Here is a 23,348-nt window from a genome sequence, read left to right on the forward strand (position 1 = left end):
GTTGATCACCACTAGACTCTGCAGCTGCCCCAAAACTGTCAGATGACCTTGGGCAAGTCACTGCCACAATGTGGCCTGTTTCTATATCTAGAAGACGAAGTTATTAAGGGTCTCCACCACGGCTCTGAGATTCTGTCCTTCTGTGAAATCATCAGGACCAAACACTTGACTATGACACGAGGCCAAGGTGTGCTGGGGCAGGCTGGAAAGTCTTCTTAAGATGGGAACCTGTCTCATCCGGGGAGGGGACACGTGAGCAAGGCTCTGAAGGTGAACATAGCTAGTGGGGTGGAGTGAGGACCCTGGAGAGGATGATTTATGAATAAAACCAGGCTGGGGCTGATGCCGGAAGCACTTGTGACCCAGTGAAAGAAAACTCACCCCAGACCCCAAGATCCAGAGCAGAGACGACAAGAAGCCACAGCAGCATCCTCGTGTGGTCCTAGGTCACCTAGGTCGCCGACAGGGAGAGTATGCACCACCGCTCTGGGAGAGACACTAACAGGTAGCTGACCACCTTCACCATTCAAACAGGGCACCCACCTCATTGCGTGGCCTCAGTCTGCCCCCCTGCCAAACTGTGCACCTCCTGGGGCCGGCACCTGGCGAGGCTTCTAAGGGTACCCAGCACGGACTGACCCTCAGCCGGTGCACAGTAAAGGTGAGGGTGTGAACACCTCTGTCAAGCCACCACCCTCACTAGCCTCCTGTTATCCTGAAAACCTCTGGTCCCTCCTAGGAGGCCTGTGTCTCATCTAAGCCCTTCCACTGTAGATAATAATTTCTAAAATCCTTGAGTAGCTATTAAGAATAAACCCTGTGTAGATATATTTTTACATCTAGCGCTGCAATTTTATATTGAATTCTTATAAAATTCCCATGAGATATTTGTAACCCCATTTTTATAGTGAGAACACTGAGGCCCAGAAGGAATGAAATACAATAGGGGCAGGCATGGGCTTCAACCCCAGCACTATTTGAGTCAGAGGTATGTTAAGTCATCCAGTTCACAAAGATCCCTGACAGATGCTCACCTAACTTCTTTTTTTTCCTTTGTTTTTTTTGGCTGCACCACGTGGCTCATGGGATCTTAGTTCCCCAACCAGGGATCAAACCCTCAGCCCCTGCAGTGGAAGTGTGGAGTCTTAACCACTGGGCCACCAGGGAAGTCCCTCACCTAACTTCTTGGGTGAGAATAGTAACAATAAGAGCAGCTGCCACTTACTGATCACAGCCTACATTCCGAGTATTTGCTGAGGACCTCACAGTTATTTCGTTAGGTATCTTCACAATGCGCTATGACACCTGTACTTATCATCAGGAACCTGGGCCTCAGAGAGCTACAGTCACTTGCCCAAAGTTACCCAAACCGAAGGCACAGACCTGTCTGACTCCAGAGCCTCTCCCTGGAACCTCTCCACAGTCTTCTTGAGTTTCTGATGGTGGAGATTCTCAACGAGAGCCCAAGAGGCTAAACTCCGGGATTATTACGGTCCTTTCCAGCTGCAGGAATATTTTCTTGCTGTGTCCGGCAGAAATGAATTGTTTACTCAGGCTCAATCCAAATGAAATATCGATTCCCTGAGATGTCAACCAAAACACCAACTTTTCTCCCAATTATCCTGCTGAGAAACTATAGAGAGAGGTTTGAGATAAAATGGGGTAGATCGCTGCCCTCCAGAGATTCTATATTATAATCAGTAGTCCCTAGATGGAAAATGTTTAGAACCCCAGTTTAAGATGAACATATAGGAGCTTCCTAGATCAGGACAAGCAATCTCTTGGCCATTAACATCCAGCAATCCATTCATTCGAGAAAACTGCGTCCTGATGACAAACAAGCCTGCCAGAGAGGAGGGCAGGCACCTAATGAACATGTGGGAAAGTGTTGAGCCTCTTTCATTGGCCAAATGAGAGGCAAGGATTAACTTGCCCAAGGTGGAAGCCCTGCAGGCTGGCCTCGCAGGAAAGAAGCTGGCCTCTTGCAAAGCTACCTAGAAACCAGCAATCAATTCTGCCCAATAGAAGTTTTAGACCCTGGTCTCTTGATCACGGTGCTTCCGCAACCATGAATGATAATGTGGGGCGTGTTGTCCCGAGCTTGTCACATCACGCAGCTGAAATTGCAGGGCTTGAGCCCAGGCCCTCACCTTTCCAGGGCAGGGACTGGTGGGGTCTCCCACCCCCACCTCCAGCGGCAAACACTGAGCTGGCGGGACAGGCTGCAGCCACAATGTGGCCACCGTGGCTCACATTGCTATTCATTCTCTGTACTTAAAATGAAGATGAAATATTAGGACAGGAGACAAATGAGACGTCATAGAAAGGGATTCCAGGCTAGACAGAAAGGGAAGAAATTGGGTAGAGGTAACCCCAGGACCCAGAGCCTTGGCAAGAAAGATCCAGGCGTGGTAGAACCAAACCCATTTAGAGCAATTTAGGATAGAAAGTTTCCTTTGTTTCCTTTGAGGAAGAATTCAAGAGTGGAGATCAGGCAAACGTTCTCCCCTAGGTTAACTTTTTAACCTGATAGGGTCCAGTCCCTCCGATAGGAGAGGGCTTCTCAAGAAGACACACACACACACTCAGATATACCTGTGGGTCCTTTGCTGTCCCAGACTCACAGGTCAGGCTGCAGCCGGCTCACCCCTCATTGGCTGGCAGTGCCTCCCTTTCAGGCCTGGCCTCTGGACCTGCCTTCCTTCTCCAGCTGCTGCCTCCTCGGCCTTCGCTCTCCCTGGCACTAGAGGGCACTCCCTCTCTGTGAATGGAGACTGGACCCTGGCTTTCCTGAGAGAAAAGGCCAGGAGCCCTAACAAAAGGGGGAGAGGAGGAGGAGGATGGCCCGGATCTGAGGCCCTGAGCAGCTCCGTCCACAGCACCGGGAAGGAATCCGTGAGATGAGACAGGTGCTGACAGCAGGGAACCGGCCCTGTGAATAAGCCCAGGTACTTCCTCCCTGAGAAAGGGCGGGGCTGCCCAAGGCTCCCCAGGCTCCTTCCTCATCCCCAGCCCCGGGGAAGCCCTGCCAACCTGGGGGTTGTGCCTGGTACTGACTAGCTCTTTGGAGGGTCCCCACCCTCAAAAAGCTCAAAGCCAGAAGTGGGAGTCTAGGCCAGCCCACCAACAACCACCTTACAAAGCAGAGGCTGCCCCTAACTGCTTGGAAACATGTTTTATTGGGCCTGCATATTACTTTTAGTTTTGTATTTCAATTAAATCAGTCACTATTATTTTTAAATCTGGAGATATATAAGCACCTTAGTCAGCTCAGGGTACCATAACAAAATACTCTAGACTGAGTGACTCAAACAGAATTCATTTTCTCACAGTTCTGGAGGTTAGACATCCAAGATCAAGGTGCCAGCAGGGTCAGTTTCTGGGGAGAGCTCTCCTCCTGGCTTGGAGTCCACTGCCTTCTCACTGTGTCCTCACACAGTGAGGAGAAAGAGAGAGAGCAAGCTCTCTGATATCTTTTCTCATAAGCACTCTAATCTCATCATAAGGGCCCCACCCCCATGGCCTCATCTAGCCCTGATTACCTCCCAGAGGTCCTATCTCCAAATACTATCACATTGGGGGTTAAGGCTTCAACATATGAATTTTCAGGGGGACACAACTCAATCTATAGTGACTGGAATATGAGGAGATCCAGCTCACAATTCAGAAATTAAGAAAATTTACTCACTGATTCGTACAACAAATATTGAGCTGCCAGGGTGACGCAGTGCTCCTGCACCATGTTAGGAACTGGGAATACGCCAAGGAGCAAAGCATAACCTGTGTCTGCCCCCATGAAGTCTACATCCTAGTGGGGAAGAGAGACATGAAGCAACCACACAGATGCAGACAACCTCAAATGATGAAGGTGCAAAAGAGCAGGGCGCTGAGCAAGTTTGTAAGCGATGCTGGAATTGGGACATAAAAGATGAATACATGTTTCCAAAAAAGTAAAGGGGAAGAGTGATGCATATGAGACGACCCTGAGGTTCACAGCTCCGTGACCACTAGAGCCCAGACCACCTCCTTCCAGCCCTCTCACCTGGATCTCTCCTCTCACAGAAAGGAGGTGCTTGGGTGAATCGCATGTCAGTTCCCTGGCAGGATCTCTGCCTCTCCTCACTCCAGCGCACCTACAGATGAAACTGAACTGTGTACCTATATGAAAGCAAGAGGTTCACCTTTACTTTAAATACCCTAAAGACATTTTGACATTTGGTTTTTTATCCTATTATATTTGCAGTGTTCTAAGCTCCTATTTGAAGTGTAAGTTCTCATCCCTTCTCAACGACCCAAGCCCGAGGTATTTCAATATCATCTTCATTTGACATGAAAGTAAACAGAGAAATAACACGTACATTTGGCCTCACAGGAACGAAGATCTAAACAAGTTTCCCCAACATTTCTGTGGTGATAGGCACACTCTGAACTGTCCATAGATCACATATGTATCTTGTGATCCCAGACTTGGGATCAGTCATTTCTCCGAGAACCTCTGTCCTCCCATCACAAGTAGTCACCACCCAGCAGTACCCTTTACACATGTCACGTTGTAAAGGTAATGCTAAACACATGTGGCTCTGTAACTGGCTAGTGTCTGACATTAACTTTAGGGCCTCATAGGTCACCAACTGCCAGGAAATTTACACGTGACATGTGAACTAACAACTCCATTTTGGAGAAGCTTCTCTACTATTTAGTTTTTCATTTGTGTTCTTTGCATAGAAGGAGCAGAATAGGTATTTTATTCTTTCCCCTTTTTACAAGTTTTCAAATAAAGAAGTAGATTCACATTTTCCAAAGGTGATTAATTAGGCATTTTGTATCACTACGAACTTATGAATTTAAATTTAATGAGCTCAGACCCATAGAAATTACTGTAGCTATCAATGCTCAAATTGTCCCATAGATAGATATTAGACATTGGAATTCTCCCATTATGCAGCAGAAGTCTCCCAAGAGCTTTTGACCTAAAATAAGAAATATTGTTTGGCTTCATTGCTATCTGATATGAGAAAATTTCACACATATCTCATACATGTTCTATCCCAGACCTGAAATTGTTCGTTTCGCCAAGAAGTTTTTATTTCTTTTATTGGGAAATGGTATTTTCAGCCCACAATCTGGTGCTAACTTATTGCTAACAGATTGATCAAAGTTTCCAGACCTCTTCAGTAGACAATGGTTAAAAATGTTAAGATGGGGACTTCCCTGGTGGTGCAGTGGTTAAGAATCCGCCTGCCAATGCAGGGGACCCAGGTTCAAACCCCGGTCCGGGAAGATCCCACATGCCAAGGAGCAACTAAGCCTGTGCACCACAACTACTGAGCCTGTGCTTTAGAGCCCACGAGCCATAACTACTGAAGCCCATGCACTCTAGGGCCCAGGAGCCACAACAACTGAGCCCGCATGCTGCAAATACCAGAGCCCACATGCCTAGAGCCCATGCTCCGCAGCAACAAGAGAAGTCACCACAATGAGGGGCCCGTGCACCACAATAGAGAGTAGCCCCCACTCACCACAACTAGAGAAAGCCCGCGCACAGCAACAGAAACCCAAAGCAGCCAAAAATAAATAAAATTTTCTTTAAAAATGTTAAGATGAAACACCTCATGAGTTCATAAACACCTCGTGAGTTTATACAGGTATTTTCCATTCAAATCCAGGGATCTGGTGTATTACTTAACCTCTTCTAAGTTAGTCTGCATCTCCTTTCCCACCCTGAGAACACCAGGGGATGATGAAATCAGAATATCACATAATTACTCCTTTGTTTGCTCCCACATCTCACAGTAAACTTTCTTACAAAAACAATACCAATGTTAGCACCAACAATATAATTACTAAAATGGTTTAAAATTAACTTGCAGACACTCTTCTCATTCCCACCACACTTTTTTTTCAGTTCTGTCACCTGCTGCTTTGCTAGAGCTCATAAACATTACATACTCTACTCTTGCTCTAACAATCCTCATTTAGTCTTAATTTACAAATACACATACATTAAATGCCCCCTCTGGTCATGATGTCAATGTCTCATTTTGGTGGTTTGAGGTCATTATCTTGTACATTCCTAAGGAAGGGGTCATGAGACTATATTCCCAGAGTCCTTGTACGTTGATGAGAGTTTGTCTGTGACCTTTGTATTTGAAAGTCAATCCGTAGATCACATTATCACATATTTCCTTATATTTTAAACGTTATTCCACTTTTTCTTAGCCTAAAATGTTGTTGTCAAAAAGTCCAATGACATTTTTCCCTCTCATATTTGTCACTTATTTTTGGTTTTTATCTTGACTGCCCAAAGTAAATGTCTTCTTGAAAATCCATGAGTTTAACATACCTTGCAATTCATCATTTTGAGACATTCTTTTTAGGTACAAAGCATGCCTCTTTTTTTAAAGTCATTATTGTATTTATTTATTTATTTATTTAGGCTGCATTGGGTCTTCAGTGCTACAAGTGGGCTTTCTCTAGTTGCGGCCAGCAGGGGCTACTCTTCGTTGCAGTGTGTGGCCTTCTCAGTGCAGTGGCTTCTTTTGTTGCAGAGCACAGGCTCTAGGCGTGCGGGCTTCAGTAGTTGCGGTGCATGGCCTCAGTAGTTGTGGCACATGGGCTTAGTTGCTCTGCAGCATGTGGGATCTTCCCAGACCAGGGATCAAAAGCATGCCCCCTGCATTGGTAGGTGGATTCCCAACCACTGTGCCACCAAGGAAGTCCCAAAACATATCCTTTAAAAGTAAATTTTCAAAACTTTTTTTTCAGGAAGTTTTTCTAGAATTACAGCTTTTAGTATTTGTCCTATTCCCTTACTTCACTTTTCTTGTTTAGGGACTTCAACCATATGTACCTTGTAACTTCTTTGCTTATCTACTATATTGATTACTTTCCCTCTAATTGTTTTACTTTTACTTTTTAATTTCTTTTTGATTTCTGAATTTTTCTTTCATTTGATCTTCTTTTTCTTCTATGTATAGTCACTTTTATCCTCCTTCTTTTAACTGGTCATTTCTGAAATGGTTTTATTGCTTACTCTCTCATGAGTTCTATTATCTGATTTCTCAGTGTTTACACTTCTTGGTAATTGTTCTTTCCTATCTTATACCGTTTTCCTGACATTTTTTAGCTAGATCTGAGATGTTAGTTTATAGTTCTCATCTACGAGCATCTATGTCAGCAGGCACTGGGTGGCCTGGAGGAGTGCGTGGTCCCTGCCCTCAGGGAGCTCTGGGAGGAGGGGACGTGGAACCTGTGGGGCACAGCATCCATTACAGATGAGCGACCAGAGCCAGCTCGGAGCATCGGACTGGAAAGGAATGGAACAGAGAGAAAGCTGACAGGATGGGGGACTGTCCGAGGTCCAGCAAGACTCTCCCAAAGAGGGCATAACCAGCCAGTTGGAAAGGGGAGCAGGGACTTGGTCAGTTTGTTCATTTATTCATCTGTTTTTCCAACAAACATCTGCAGCACCTACTGGAATGCAGACACTGCTGAAGGACTGAGGACACAGACATGAACAAAACTGGACAACCTCACAATCCAGTAGAGAGAACAGACATGTCCACAAACAATTGCCACCCTGAAATAAGGGCCGCATCCAAACATGGACAAGTCAGTGTGTGCGCAGAGAGGAGGGACTGGGACGTCAACCTGGGTCACGTGTGAGGCTGGAGGCTGCCGGGCAGACAGCAGGGGAAGGCACACCAGGAGAGGGGCGTGTACAAAGGGAAGAGAAGCCTCACCTGGCTGAGGAGGTGGGTGCCAGGGAGAGGAAGGTGAGGAGGGAGGAAGGCTGGGCCCAGACTTCCGAGGGCTGGGAATGCCCCCCTGCGGGGTTTGAGGGACGCTGGAGGATGCTGGCAGGAAATGATCTTACTAACCTGAGACAGGAGGGACAGGATGGGGCTGGTGGGGAGGGGACACAAGGTGTTGAGCCAGGATGGAGGGTGAGGAAGGGGAGGGCCTGAAGCCGGGGTTGGGGAGGCGGGTGGTCTTGGAAGGAGCAGGGGCTCCCTCAGTGTCTGAAATGAGGCCAAGTCTTAATGATGTTGTACAAAGCCCTCCCAGGAGACAGAACGTTGGACACATCACTGTGCCCCACCAGCAGGTAGTTGGAAGCCAGGTGCCCCTTGGCCACGGAACACTGGATCAGGTTCTGGGCAGCCTCCAGCGCTGCAGCATTGGGTGGGGTACCTGCAAAACACAACAGACCCATCAGTTGTAGGATTCCAGAGCGCTTGTTCTAGGGCAAGACACACTCCTGGATCCCCCCTAACCCACCCTCTCCAGCAAACTAGTATGTTCCACCCTATAGACAGACAGAAAACCAAGTCAAGACTTTAGATTCCTCAGTGCCAAAGTTCTTCCTGAATCAGAAGAGCAGAGCCTGAGATAAAATATACAATCATTCTGGGGATATACTAAGCCTTCGGCCACTGCAAAAGTTTAGCCTGGTAGTTCTCTACTGGGGGCCGTCGACCCGCCCAGGGGACATTCGGCAATTCCTGGAGACATTTTTCGTTGTCAGGATGAGGGGAAGGATGTGGTAGGCGTCCAGCGGATAGAGGCCAGGGATGCTGCTAAACAGCCGGCAGTGCACAGGGCAGCCCACAGCAGGGAATTATCTGCTCAGATGCATCTATAGTGCTGAGCCTGAGCAATGCTGTGTTAGTCATGTTGTGTTTCCTCCACCTTCACACGCCCAACCCTATCTCCAGGCATGTTCCTGGGTCACCCCTCTCCCTCTCCAATGCCCATTTTGGTATCAGCCCCAGGGACATGGCTTCCTCTTCCCAGAGGCTCAGCAAAAGGCCCCTGAGTTTAAACAAACTCTGGTCAAGAGCTCTTAGCAATGACCGTTTTCAGTGTGCGCTCTGGATGCAGAGACAGCGCTCACCCCTGCCTTTGGCAAATAAGGTGAGTGTCCTCACATCGCTGTCGTGGGGAAAACGTATCCAAAACATATGCACAAGGACCTTCTTTCCTTGTCTTATGTGCCTTGGATATTGGAAGACAAAGGCATTTGTTTGGGAGTGAAGGAGGTAGATCTAGGGTGGAATTCTGTCCTGGAGGCCGCCGGCATCAGATTTGAAGCTGGGTAGATCAGGCACTAAAATGATGCCTGAGTCTGATGCCACTGTCTTCCGTATCAGACAGTCTCCCTCAAACACCACACAGTGACCAGTACTGCCCAAAGCATCCACTTACTGGAGAAGATGCCCATGAAGGCAACGCCCAGCGCAATGTCGTTGTAGTCAGGGGTGTGGGAACCTTGGACACTCCAGCCTACTCCTTCATAAATGACACCATCCTGGCCCACAAGGAAGCTAGAACACGACAAGGGGAGATAGAGAGTGGCATGAAAGAGAGGCACGTTGCAACGGTTCCATTCATTCTTTCATTCATTTATTCATGTCTACTCATCAGACATTGATTACTATCAAGTTCTAAGCACTGAGTTACAAAACAGAGTCCTTGCCAGGGCCGTGCTGGTCAGCCAGCCCTCGTGGGGGAGGGGCAGGGTCAGGAGCCCTGATCTGTAGCCTTTACTGATTCCCCACCACCGCTGATTTCAGGCTACCACCAATGATTGAACTACCAGCTCACAGAATTCCTGACAACAATCTTTCCTAGAAGCAAAGAGTGCAGCCTGACCTCAGCAGTGAAACGGTTTCCCCCAGGTGACCTGGACCTCCCTACCACTAAGGACAAACAAAGCACACTTCCCTGACCTTGACTTCCCTGATGTCTCTGTTCCATAGGCCCAGCCGACCCCCCAAACCTCCCCCCCCCGGCGCCCCCCCCCCCCCCCCCCCGCCTCCTCCAACATTCGTAGCTTCCATCGCACCACCCTCTTCCAGCTGCTTCTCTGGCTGCTCCTCATCACCTCATCTTCCTGTGTCCTTCCCTGCACGTGTGCGGTTCCTCGGGATGCCGCCCTAATACCCTCCTCTTCTCACTTGACACACTGTTCCAGGACTAACCCGTTTACCTCCTTAGCTTCAGCTGCCATCCAGAGAGTCCACGAAACCACACCTGAACCCACCTGTTCCCCTTTCTGGGCTCCCCATCTTGGTGAAAATTACCACCACTCCCTTCTCCTACTGGAATAATCCTGCATAGCAGGGCCTAGCAAAACACATTCTTATAGGTGATAGGTGTTGGAGGAAAGGTTTCTCCCATCTTGAAAGGAATGTTACTAAAGGGGGATGGAGAGAGGAAAGGCAGTCAGCCCAGGAGCACATACCAAGTGGCAGCAAACCCATCTAAGGCAGGGCCCCTGCATAGAGCTGTGCTGGGCTTGGGGACAAGTAGGGACTAAAATCCAGCCCCACTAAGTCTCCTTTGATTCATGTGTACAAATATGCCATCTGGGCTAGTACTGACCCATCTTAAGATACACAGTTCTGCGCAATTGTTTCTGATGCGACATTAGATGATATCTAACCCCAGACATCTTATCCACAAGCTCTGAAAGTTTCCTTCAAGAAGTTTCTACTCTTCCGTTAGGTCAGTGTGTTCTTTATTAAAGAATTACAGACCTTGGCATTAGAGAAATCAAAAGGTATTATCTAGTCTCTCCCCTGCCTTTAGACAGGAAAGATATCCTCCCCAAGGAGGTTGACACGTTCCAGATGCAGAAGAGAGTCTAACATGAGGGAGATAAGCTTCAGGTTGAGGCCGAACTGAGTGGCAGAGCCTGAGCTGCTGAGTAGTGAGAGGTGATTACATGAAAAACACACAATCTTTAGATTATCCTTTCTACGGGTTTTACAATCTTCCCTTCATGTGATGTCCTCTAGTATCTTTTCAGGGAGACTTGGTTTCCATCAAGTCAATGTATGACCTTTCAAAAGGACACACATTCACACTGCTATATATAAAATCGAAAACCAACAAGGACCTACTGTATAGCACAGGGAACTATACTCAATATTTTGTAATAACCTATAAGGGAAAAAAAATCTGAAAAAAAAATATATATACACTAAAGAAACTAACAGAGTTGCTGTACACCTGAAGCTAACACAACATTGTTAATCAACTATACTCCAATATAAAATAAAAAACTTTTCAAAAGAATGAATATATGTATAACTGAATCACTTTGCTGTACACCTGAAACTAACACAACATTGTAAATCAACTAGACTTCAATTAAAATAAAATAAAATAAAATACAAATAAAGACACATTTTGAGAACATGATCAAGGGGGATGACCACCCTTAGCTACATCCTAAATAAAGCCCACTCAGGGTGAGAGAGACGGAGCGCCTCTCCCATGCTGGGCTCTCAGTAAACAGTAGTTCCTCTTCCCTCCCTTTCACAGGCTCAGCACCTGCCCCCACAGGAAGAGAAGCCCACATGTCCTCGGGTCCACTTACTTGTACCCAGTATCACATGAGCCCAATTTGTCCATCCAGTAGGACTGGATATCTTGGACCAGCACGAGGCACTCATCAGACTTGCTGCAGGTTCTCCCCATGGTGTGGCTGATGATGACATACTTAGCTGGCAGATTCATCTTGGGGCAGTGGGTCCCCCTGGGCTCCCAAGCAGACCGTGGGACAATGAAGGGACAAGCTGTGGTGGGGCAGAAACATGGACATGAGGATTCTCTGTGCCCACCCGGGGTCAACCACCTCACTACTGAACATCCCTGTCACCCTCTGGGCATCCTAACCTGACCGTGACTGTGGACCTTGGGAGAGCCCAGCAGCTCCAGGTGGCCCACCTGGGAACTGGGTATGTTTGCACTGAGGGATTGGGTTCAAGAGGCAGGAGCCAAGAATCACGGGTTTTAACCCCCAAAACAGAACCCAAAGAACAATGGGAATGTTGATCCCAAGGGGACATAGATGCTTTATTCCAAAGGCAAAGTGTACTTATTAATCTGCATGATTGTCGTGTGTGTGTGTGTAACAGGGCCTTTTTGGAGAAATCAGCTGAACTTTCATCTGAACTCATGTCTTTGAAAATCACTTGTGGTCCACAAAACTCTCTATCAATGTAAACAATTATTCATACTGACAGATGACACCAGTCCAAAGGCAGAGATCAAATTCACTTCGAGCTCTGATACAACAGAGCCAATTTTCTTTAAAATTTTATTAAGTTCAAAAAGGGGCTTAAAGTGCCTATTCACTATACTGGTTTTGATGTTGCTGCTTATTAAATCCCAAATCTGCCTTTTATCTACATTTTATTACCTGAATTACATTACACTCTTCCTCTAAATCAGTACAAGTACTGCCTTAAGCATTTCAGTCTATTACTGCTCTTCTAGTTTTTGTATTCAGAAAGATGTGTATTTGTGCCTGAGTGTTTGTGTATCCTATCCCCCCTCCCCCCACCCAGGCTTTTTTTTCCCTGCATAGCACTTTTCACCATCTCACCATGTAACATAGCAGCTATTCTACTTGTTTGTTTGCTTATTGTGTTTCTCTACCATCTAGATTAAAACTTCATGAGGGCACTGCTGTTGTGTGTTTGCTTCCTTGGTACATCCTTGGTGACGAGCAGGTGCTCAGTAAACAACCGATGCAGAAATGTGTCAACACACAGTAGACCAGACTTAGTGCCACGGCTCTATCATGCTAGAAAGTAGGGACAAGTAGGTGACCTGGAGAGTCCCTCTCAAGATTTGCCAGCCCCAAACGCTTCAGAGAGTTGAGTGACCAGTTGCCTGTCAGAAGGACTCCAGTGAGAACTGGACTGAAAAAGTCACTCCCAGTGCCATTTGGAAGTGAGTGGGTGGGGGAGTGAATCTGGAGGGAGGTCCAGTAGGATTGAAGGTCTTACCTTCTTTGAGACTTGCCTCCTGCTGAGGGGCCAGGCAGCTCTCGCCTTTCACAAGAAGTGGCTGGACATACAGGGGTGACAGGTGGCCCTTGCGCACAGCGGAGGAGATCAGAGCTTCCATGGCTGCCAGGGCGGCAGGGCTGGGGCTGTGACCTGGAAGAGAGTGATCTGGGGGAAGCCTCGGTCTGGCCTGAGTTTTAGAGTTCTGTGGGGTAAGAATGAGATGCCCTGCCAGCCCCTGCACAGCATTTGAGGAGGAGGAAAGGGAACAGGTTCATCCCAAGGGTCAGAAAGCCTGAACATCAAGGGTCCACCTGGACAGAGCTCTCGGTGGCCAAGGAAGACCTTTTCCAAAAACTCACTGAGACTGCATTCATCTCCACTCTGTCTCCCTGGGGAAGGGCTAGATGGCGGCACCACACTCACGCGTGCCCAGGGGGCCACGTCATGGCCTCCCATCACTAGGGGCCCTTCCAGGCAAGTGCCAGCCTCTCTACCTGCAGTAACTGCCTTAATCCTCACCGCAAGCCTCTGACGCAGATGCTACTATTAACCAATCACGCACAATGAAGAACTTGAGGCTGCAAGAAGTAATGAGCTCAAGATCCCACAGCTCACAGGTGACACCCAAGAGGCAAAGAGTGGTCATGGGGACTTCCCTGGTGGTCCAGTGGTTAAGACTCCGTGCTCTCAATGCAGGGAGCCCAGGTTCAATCCCTGGTCGGGGAACTAGATCCCACATGCATGCCGCAACTAAGAGCCTGCCTGCTGCAACGAAGATCCCGCCTGCCGCAACTAAGGCCCGGCACAGACACATAAATAAATTAATTAAACAAATTTTTTTAAAAAGTAGGCAGCAGTTGACTTTAAAAACAACAACATATATGGACACCAAGTGAAAATAGAAAAGTGGTACAGATCGACCGGTTTGCAAGGCAGAAATAGAGACACAGATGTAGAGAACAAACATATGGACACCAAGTGGGGAAAGCGGGGGGATGGGGGGGTTGGGATGAATTGGGAGATTGGGATTGCCATATATACATTACTAATAAGAAAAAATATCAAATTGTACATTTTAATATATGCAGTTTATTGTATGTCAATTGTATCTCAATAAAAGTTCTTTAAAAAAATAAATTTAAAAAATTTGAAAAATAAAACAACAACAAAGAGTGGTCATGAAAATCAACCAAGTTGAACACCAAGAGTCCTCTGGTATGCCGGAAGCCACCCTGGAGCAGAAGCTGAAGGTGTGGGCTTGTCTTCTGATTCCCCTCCTATGGTTGTATCAGCTGGGTCACTTACCTCTCTGAAACGCAGTCTGCACCTGTTGTAACAGTAATCATGAAACTTATCTGGACCATATGAAAGGGAATTGGGAGGGGACCATGAGAAATTAGATGTGCAGGAGCTTTGTTCACTGTAAAGGTGCTGAAAGTCAGTGAATGTGTGTTGGGATGCAGGTGGGGAGGGGCGGCAATAAGATTAGAAGTCAGTGGAGGGGACTCGGGGATTGGAGCCTCAACATGGCTTTTAAAAATTGCACAGAAAATCCCCGAGTAAGAGAGATGGAAGGAGGAGGTGGCTGGCAGGAAATGGGAAAGCCCGAGCTGGCACTATAGAAGCATCTGAGCTAGAGAGGAAGATGTGATCATCACTGACTTAGAAGTGAGAGCTGGAGCCTGGATCCTTCCAAGGAGAGAGCAGAAGTAGAACCAGGCTGCAGAGAATAGGATGGAGAGCCCCTACCCTGCGGTGTGGCCAGAGGAAGAGGGGCCTCTGCGGAGGCTCAAAGGAAGCCAGAGCAGCAGGAAGAGGACCGTTCACAGCAGTCAGGGGAAAGAAGAATTCCAGGAGAGGGTGGATTATCACGAGTATGAGGCGGCTGAAGAGACAGCGTGAGACAAAGAACTAGGTAACTCTATGAAGAAGGGCAGGTGGGGTGACCATTACCTTCCTTGGTGCCAAAGAAGGCGAGGCCCAGGGAGATATTGTTGTAGCCCTGGGTGTGCATCCCTTGGACGTTCCAGCCAACACCTTTGTACACCCGGCCATCGTCTCCAACCAGGAAGCTGTGGAGAAGGAAATACGGGCTTAGTGGCTGTCCCTGGGCACATCCCCCAACCCCAATCCAGCCTCCAAAGGGAGAAGGGCCAAGCCATGTTCACGAGAGGGAATTTGAATGGACTTGTCCCAGACAATGGATAGACCAAGCCACTTACACTCATTCTTAGAATTCAGAAGGACAAGAAGAACAAAAAAAACCCCAAAGTGAGCAGAAGGAAAGAAATCATAAAGATCAGATCAGAAATAAAGGAAAAAGAAAGGAAGGAAACAATAGCAAAGATCAATGAAACTAAAAGCTGGTTCTTTGAGAAGATGAACACAATTGATAAATCATTAGCCAGACTCATCAGGAAAAAAAGGGAGAAGACACAAATCAACAGAATTAGAAATGCAAAAGAAGTAACAACGGACACCGCAGAAATAACAAAAGATCATGAGAGACTACTACAAGCAACTATATGCCAATCAATTGGATAACCTGGAAGAAATGGATACATTCTTAGAAAAATACAATCTTCCAAGACTGAACCAGGAAGAAATAGAAAATATGAACAGACCAATCACAAGTATGGAAATTGAGACTGATTAAAAATCTCCCAACAAACAAAAGCCCAGAGCCAGATGGATTCACAGGCGAATTCCATCAAACATTCAGAGAAGAGCTAACACCTATCCTTCTCAAACTCTTCCAAAATAGTGCAGAAAGAGGAACACTCCCAAATTCACTCTATGAGGCCACCATCACCCTGATACCAAAACCAGGCAAAGATGTCACAAAAAAGGCCAATATCACTGACGAATATAGATGCAAAAATCCTCAACAAAATACTAGCCAACAAAATCCAACAGCACATTAAAAAGATCATACACCATGATCAAGTGGGATTTATCCCTGGAATGCAAGGATTCTTCAATATACACAAATCAATCAACGTGATACATCACATCAACAAATTGAAGGATAAAAACCATATGATAATCTCAGCAGACACAGAAAAAGCTTTTGACAAAGTTCAACACCCATTTATGATAAAAACTCTCCAGAAAATGGGCATAGAAGGAAATTACCTCAACATAATGAAAGCCATATACGAAAACTCAAAAGGCAACATCATTCTAAACGGTGAAAAACTGAAAGCATTCCCTGTAAGAACAGGAACAAGACAAGGGTGTCCACTCTCACCATTATTATTCAACATAGTTCTGGAAGTTTTAGCCACAGCAATCAGAGAGGAAAAGGAAATGAAAGGAATCCAAATTGGAAAAGAAGAAGGAAAATTGTCACTCTTTGCAGATGACATGATATTATACATAGAAAACCCTAAAGACTCTACCAGAAAACTGCTAGCACTAATTGATGAGTTTAGTAAAGTAGCAGGATACAAAAGTAATGCACAGAAATCTCTTGCATTCCTATACACTAACAACGGAAGAGCAGAAAGAGAAATTAAGGAAACTCTCCCATTTACCACTGCAACAAAAAGAATAAAATACCTAGGAATAAACCTGCCTAAGGAGGCAAAAGATCTGTACACAGAAAACTATAAGAAACTGATGAAAGAAATCAAAGACGACACAATCAGATGGAGGGACATACCATGTTCTTGGATTGTAAGAATCAACATAGTGAAAATGAATATACTACCCAAAGCAATTTACAGATTCGATGCAATCTCAATCAAATTACCAACGGCATTTTTCACAGAACTAGAACAAGAAATCTTACGATTTGTATGGAAATGCAAAAGACCCTGAATAGCCAAAGCAACCTCGAGAAGGAAAGATGGAGTTGGTGGAATCAGGCTTCCTGACTTCAAACTGTACTACAAGTTCACAGTGATCAAGACAGTATGGTACTGGCACAAAAATAGAAAGGAGGATCAATGGAACAGAATAGAGAATCCAGAGGTAAACCCACACACATATGGTCACCTTATCTTTGACAAAGGAGGCAAGAATATACAATGGAAAAAAGACAGCCCCTTCAACAAGTGGTACTGGGAAAACTGGACAGCTACATGTAAAAGAATGAAATTAGAACACTTCCTAACACCATACACAAAAATAAACTCCAAATGCATTAAAGACCTACATGTAAGGCCAGACACTATAAAACTCCTAGAGGAAAACATAGGAAGAACACTCTATGACATACATCTAAGCAAGATCTTTTTTGACCCACCTCCTAGAATCATGGAAATAAAATCAAGAATAAACAAATGGGACCTCATGAAACTTAAAAGCTTTTGCACAGCAAAAGAAACCATAAACAAGACAAGAAGGCAACCCTCAGAATGGGAAAAAATAGTTGCCTACGAAACAACGGACAAAGGATTAACCTCCAAAATATACAAGCAGCTCATGCAGCTTCATACCAAAAAAGCAAATAACCCAATCCACAAATGGGCGAATGACCTAAATAGACATTTCTCCAAAGAAGACATACAGATGGCCAACAAACACATGAAAGGATGCTCAACATCACTCATCATCAGAGAAATGCAACTCAAAGCCACAATGAGGTATCACCTCACACCGATCAGAATGGCCATCATCACAAAATCTGGAAACAACAAATGTTGGAGAGGGTGTGGAGAAAAGGGAACTCTCCTGCACTGTTCATAGGAATGTAAGTTGGTACAGCCACTATGGAAAACAGTTTGGAGGTTCCTTCAAAAACTACAAATAGAACTACCATATGATCCAGTCATCCCACTACTGGCCATATACCCAGAGAAAACCATAATCCAAAAAGGAACATGTACTATAATGTTCATTGCAGCACTATTTACAATAGCCAGGACATGGAAGCAACCTAAATGTCCATCAACAGATCAATGGATAAAGAAGATGTGGCATATATATATACAATGGAATATTACTCAACCATAAAAAGGAATGAGATGGAGCTATATGTAATGAGGTGGATAGACCTAGAGTCTGTCATGCAGAGTGAAGTAAGCCAGAAAGAGAAAAACAAATACCGTAAGCTAATTCATGTTTACGGAATCTAAAAAAATGGTACTGATGAACCCAGTGACAGGGCAAGATTAAGGATGGAGATGCAGAGAATGGACTGCAGGACACGGGGTTAGGGGACCAGGGCAGGGCAAAGGGAAGCTGGGGCGAAGTGAGCGAGTAGCACAGACATAGACACACTACCAACTGTAAAACAGATAGCTAGTGGGAAGTTGCTGTATAACAAAGGGAAATCAACTCGATGGTGGGTGATGCCTTAGAGGGCCAGTACAGGGAGGGTGGGATAGAGTCGTGGAAGGGAGGGGATATGGGGATATATGTATAAATACAGCTGATTCACTTTGGTGTACCTCAAAAGCTGGTACAAGAGTGTAAAGCAATTATATTTCGATAAAGAGCTAAAAAAAAAAAATAGTAGAGAACCAAGGGCTCTGCGAAAGTCCTTTCCTCTTAGAGTTCTGTTGCTCAAATTAGAGGCTGGGCCAAGGAGAATTCAACTGTGCTTGCAATAAAATGTTTTATTGAAAAGACAAAAAAAAAAAAAAAAAGAATTCAGAAGGACCCCCTCCCACGTTCCTCGCCCCCTCTCCAGTTCAGATGCCCAGGTTTTACATCATTCATCCTGCACATTCAAAAGAGAAAAGGGTCCTGGAGCCACCACAGAGGCTTAACATGGACCCAGCCACACAACATAAGAGTCCTCTCAGCCTCCACATTTCCTCAAACTGACTCTCCTTCCTCCAAGATGTTATCTTTGTGATCTTCACACAGGCTGTTTGTGTGATTTCTCTCTGCCAGGGTAATCTCTTACATAGGTTTCCCAGGAAGCAGAGCCTCAGACGAGGCAGTTTATTTGGGAAGGGACTCCAAAAGCCAGAGTGAGGGGGCAAGGGGAGTGAGACAGAAGGGAGAAACTTGACAGAAGGAAGAAAGCGTGAAGAATTGGGCTGGCTTCACCTGAGGCTCGGAACCCCCCTCCCTCACATGTGACTTTCCAAGGAACCATGTACTTAGAATTGTCCCTCAGAAGGGCTGGGGGCTGAAGAATTTATCCACAACACCTTCTCCCCAGGAGATGCACCGTCAGGGATTTGGGTGAAAAGCTGAAGCAGAAAAGCAGAGACGTGCAGGCGCCCTTGAGGTGGGAAGCCATCCCCACGTACAGGAACCGTCCACAATGAGCTGAAGTCAGAGGTGGGCCGAGGGATGTGGTCCTGGGCACCAAGAGAGCCTGCTAGAGTGACCATCGGAGAAGAGGTGGATGCCTTCCTCACCGAGGTGAAAACCCGGACTCGCGCTGTAGTGGGATGAGCAATGGGCAAAGGGACAGTTCTGAGCCAGTTTGGACTCCACAACTTAGCAGCAGTGTGACCTGAAAAAACTGAACAACCTCCCTGCCTTGGTCCCATCGCCTGTAACATGGAGATGGGGATAGCTACCCAACCAGCCTCACGCCTGACAAATGCACCCCCCATACCTACGGACAGGGAAGTCATTCGTAACCTGCAACGTGCTGTGAATTAGGAGGCAAACAGAACCTACAGTCATTACGTAACCTTCCTAGCTTCCTTGTAGGAGAGCTCAGAGTCAAGGACCTCATAGAAAATTCCAAAGGATTTGGAATTTTATAGGATTTTTTTTCATTTTATTCAGTATTAACCTGATACAACCACAATCCAGAAAAAGAGGGAAACAGGGGCGAGAAGGGGCGAGGGAGGTACCCTAAGGAACAGCTGTGCCTCGTGCCTCTGGCCGAGCCTCTTACTTGTACGCCACGTCGCACCACCCATTGCGCACGTGATGGGCCTGAAGCTCCCGCAGCCTCTGACGGCACTCAGTCTGGTCGTGACACTCCAGCCGGGGTATGTGGTGCGTGACAAGGAAGTTCACCGGCAGGGCCAGCTGGGCTCTGCAGCCAACACTGTCCGCCGCCCGCCGCTTGCGAGAGACCACAGCCGAGACGCCTGCGGGGGAAACCACGGGGGCGTCACTGAGCACCCCCTGCCCCACCGTTGCCACGTTGGTCCCCTAGGTGGCATGTGCCATCCGGGGCCGCGTCTGCCCCGGGGTGGAGGAAGAGCCGCAGGAGGAGGCCTTCCATAGGCAGGCACACCCTCCCCTTCTCACCACCACGTCCGCGTTTCACGACGCTCGCCCCAGTGCGGGGTCTGCGCCTGCCCAGAGCAGCCCAGGTGCTTGGCTTTCCTCCCAGGACGACCCCCTCCAATCGCAGCTCCTCCCCTGCTCTGCTCCAGGGAGCCTCTCGCGTCACCACGTGCCCCGGGGAAAGCCCGGAGCCGCCGCTCTCAGTTTCCCCCAGCACTACCGCCCTCCGTGTGTACCAAGCTCGCTGACAGTTTTCTCTGTGACTCTGACTGCATCCTTCATCCTTCTTCCAGTGCTTCCCTGAGGGGCTACATATTCTCCTCAACCTGGGGGCTCCCTTCAGGCAGGGCCTGTGACTCCCCTTCAGTCTGAGGACTCCTGGGGGCAGGGTGTGGGTCTCCATCCTCAGGTTAGGGGGCCCCTGAGTGCAAAGGCTGCCTCTCCCTTTCCTGGGTTTCCGGCCCCTCCCAGCAGCACCCCCCCCCCAAGGCCCACCCACCCCCATTCCCACCACAAGTGTCTGGTCCCATGAGAAACCAAGCCAGTCCTCAAGCCTCCTCACCATTGAGACCCCTTTGTCCTTTCTCAGCGAGCTGGGAGATGTTGCCAGACAGGTCCTGAAGCCCCTCTGACAGGTGTTTAGCTTGTGTTTCATCCCAGGAGGAATCACCTGCAAAGGAACATTCCATTTTGCATCAGTCCTCAGAGATCCCCAGTACCAACCTTCTCTGTGGCACAGGTTCAGGTCTCTCTCCACAACCCTCTGCCTCCCCATATCCCCGAGCCCCTCCTGGAAACCCCTCTGGGTTGACCAGAAGACCACCTCCATCAGTGGCATGTGGTATGCTTTTCTCCAACACCAGCTCCAGGTAACCCCCAGGGAAGATAGTTAAACAGCCAAGGGTGGGGAGTTGGAAATATTGTCCTTTTCTCATGAGCCGCGTTTCCACGCACGATTAGAAATAATAACAACAACCTGGAAACGCATCCAGGCGCTTCAAAACCACAAAGTTTTTTCTTGTGTGAATTTTGCGTAATGGAAGCGATGGGGAAGACTGTGTACAGAAGGGATGGGAATTCCCTACCTGAATCAAGCGAGTTCCTCTGGGATCGATTTTGAGGGCATTTGCTATGCCCATGCTCCTGTGTGAAGGACTGCGGAGAGGTCAGCCGATTTCCCACCCCGAAGGAACTTTCTCTTGTTGACAAGCATAAACCCGTCATAGGCTGACTCTGACTGACATAATAATAATGGAAATAGACCCATTGCCCCCACTGCTCAAGTGCTAAGTCCTTCCTGCGTGTTATCCCATTTGATTCTCACAATACATATAGACCATAACCTTATCTCAGTCTTCAGGTGGGAAAATTAAGGTCTCAAGAGTTGAATAGCATATAAAATCATTGCTGGAGGCAGAACAAGGATTTGCACCCAGGTCTACAGACGCCAAGTTCTGTGCTCTAAATGCAACGCTATCCTTCCTCCCTAAGGGATGGCAGGCATTTAAAGAATTCCTGTTGTGAGACTTTAGGATGATCCTTTTCAGTTACTCCCTGAGCCAATGAATGAAACTCACCCCAGGCCCCGAGACCCAGGGCTGAGAAGACAAGAAGCCACCAGAGCATCCTCACGTGGTCCCAGGACACTGACGGGGACAGTGCAGATCTCGGCTCTAGGAGAGACATTGACAATTAACCCAACCATGCTCACTCCTCAGGCGGGACACCCACCCCACTGCATGGCCCCGTCTGCCCCCCTGAGGGCCAGCAGCTGGCCAGGCTCCTCTGGGTCCCCAGCACAGGCTCATTTGATGGGTAAACACCCTCATCTTGTTTCCCTGGGCAACTCGATTTCACTGAGTTCCTACCATGTGTGAGGCCTGTACAGACATTCATACATGCATTTAATCCTCACCCCAACTCTGCAATCTAGGGTTGCTAACCCCCGTTCTTGTAGAGGAGGGCTGTGAGGTCAAGGGGTAGCTGAACCGAGAAATCCAAACTCACTTCGATGAGTCTAATGCAGAGAATTTCTTCCCAGGTGGGGACAGAGTGGGATGAGGGCAATACAAGAGTTGAGTGGGGAGGGTCCTAGTTCTAGGACAGAGGAAATCTCCTGATCTTTACACTCCATCTGGTGGAGTCCAGTCCCTCCGATAGGAGAGGGCTTCTCAAGAACACAAACACACACACAGACACTCAGAAATACCTGTGGGTCCCTTGCTGTCCCAGACTCACAGGTCAGGCTGCAGGCGGCTCACCCCTCATGGGCTGGCAGTGCCTCCCTGTCAGGCCTGGCCTCTGGACCTGCCTTCCTTCTCCAGCTGCTGCCTCCTCGGCCTTCGCTCTCCCTGGCACTAGAGGGCACTCCCTCTCCGTGAATGGAGACTGGGCCCTGGCTTTCCGGAGAGAAAAGGCCAGGCGCCCTAACAAAAGGGGGAGAGGAGGAGGAGGAAGGCTGGGCTCTGAGGCCCTGAGCAGCTCCGTCCACAGCACCGGGAAGGAATCCGTGAGATGAGACAGGTGCTGACAGCAGGGGACCCGCCCAGTGAATAAGCCCAGGTACTTCCTCCCTGCGAAAGGGCGGGGCCTCCCAAGTCTCCCCAGGCTCCTTCCTCATCCCCAGCCCCCGGGAAACCGGGCAAACCCAAGGGTTGTGCCTGTGGGACCTGGGGGTCATGTCCCAACCCCTGGGAACTTCCTGCCCGTGGGGACAGATCTGCCCCAGGAGTTTGAAGGCTGTGGATAGAGGTCGCTCACCAACAACCCCCCCACCCCAACCCTTTCCACTGGCCTCATCAGCAGGGGCAGGATGAGGGCAGAGAAGTAGAAAAGGACATCCCGGGAGGCGGCACACGCTGTGCCCTCATCACTAGAATTTATTCCCACCCTGTGGCCAGGGGGCCCATGCACCCACCACTCCCATCTCAGCAGCCAACGGTCACCCACCCAGGAAGCTGCCCGCACACCGAGACTCTCCAGCCCCTCACTGACTCTCAGCTTATCACCTAACACACTCCCCCGTCTGCGCCTCTGGTCTCCAGAGCCCTTGAATCTCCGTGGAGGAAACTCCACGTGACACTTTCCACAAGCGCAATAGGACATGTGTCTCCACGGGGACCTGCAAGGGCTCCCACCTCCCAGTGGGAGGGGCAGCCTCCTGAGTCTGCTGAACAGTCATTTCTGAGGGAACGCCCCCAAACCCGGACAGGTTGTGGCCTTCGTGGAGCTGTCAGAGTCACCCTGAGGCCTGGGGTCCCCAGAAAATCTCCCTTGAAGGGGCCCCTTGAACGCACTGGTCCCACCTGCTGTTCTCCCCTTTCGACTCGCCCAGGCCCAGGGCTGGGCAGAAGGGCCCCTGGAGCTGTGGGAAGTAGAGCAGGGGTGTTT

The 23,348-nt window shown here is 48.1% G+C and overlaps 2 protein-coding genes across 14 annotated transcripts in view; both read right to left on the reverse strand.

Annotated features, from left to right (window-relative positions):
• Nucleotides 1-22,210, reverse strand: part of LOC130846330 (peptidoglycan recognition protein 3-like) — a 37,001-nt gene extending 14,791 nt beyond the window's left edge. For 3 of the 12 annotated variants that reach the window (XM_057724569.1, XM_057724578.1, XM_057724595.1), the window contains exons 1-2: nucleotides 2,596-2,941; nucleotides 382-1,633 (exon numbers count right to left, since the gene is read on the reverse strand). In XM_057724569.1, the coding sequence (XP_057580552.1) occupies nucleotides 382-430 (49 nt within the window). In that variant the 5' untranslated portion in view covers nucleotides 431-1,633; nucleotides 2,596-2,941. Of the gene's footprint in view, nucleotides 1-381; nucleotides 1,634-2,595; nucleotides 2,942-22,167 lie in introns of those variants that run through there. The other 9 variants (XM_057724586.1, XM_057724552.1, XM_057724506.1 and 6 more) reach the window with 8 other exon arrangements.
• LOC130846388 (peptidoglycan recognition protein 4-like) lies at nucleotides 4,960-22,336 on the reverse strand. Of its 2 annotated transcripts, none has more exons than XM_057724612.1 (9): nucleotides 22,197-22,336; nucleotides 21,536-21,631; nucleotides 20,521-20,628; nucleotides 19,618-19,816; nucleotides 14,760-14,878; nucleotides 12,804-12,956; nucleotides 11,387-11,585; nucleotides 9,208-9,326; nucleotides 4,960-8,193 (listed from the first exon to the last, which is right to left on the reverse strand). In XM_057724612.1, exons 2-9 carry the CDS (start codon nucleotides 21,582-21,584, stop codon nucleotides 8,015-8,017), a joined length of 1,125 nt encoding a protein of 374 aa, XP_057580595.1. In that variant the 5' UTR covers nucleotides 21,585-21,631; nucleotides 22,197-22,336; the 3' UTR covers nucleotides 4,960-8,014. The 2 variants fall into 2 exon arrangements, with proteins under 2 accessions (XP_057580595.1, XP_057580587.1); XM_057724604.1 differs by having other exon boundaries at nucleotides 4,962-8,193; nucleotides 22,168-22,308.
• Between the last annotated feature and the right edge of the window lie 1,012 nt (nucleotides 22,337-23,348).

Source organism: Hippopotamus amphibius, chromosome 1, assembly GCF_030028045.1.
Source record: "Hippopotamus amphibius kiboko isolate mHipAmp2 chromosome 1, mHipAmp2.hap2, whole genome shotgun sequence".
Lineage (NCBI taxonomy): Eukaryota > Metazoa > Chordata > Mammalia > Artiodactyla > Hippopotamidae > Hippopotamus > Hippopotamus amphibius.

Bases quoted from the DNA above. Each gene is read 5' to 3' on its own strand.
- LOC130846388 (XM_057724612.1), bottom strand. From the start codon at position 21,584: ATGCTCTGGTGGCTTCTTGTCTTCTCAGCCCTGGGTCTCGGGGCCTGG. The intron at 14,879-19,617 runs GTAAGAGGCTCG...CCTTCTCCACAG, and splicing joins TGGTGCGACGTGGCGTACAA to CTTCCTGGTTGGAGACGATG. The intron at 11,586-12,803 runs GTAAGACCTTCA...GCCCCACCACAG, and splicing joins GGAGGCAAGTCTCAAAGAAG to CTTGTCCCTTCATTGTCCCA.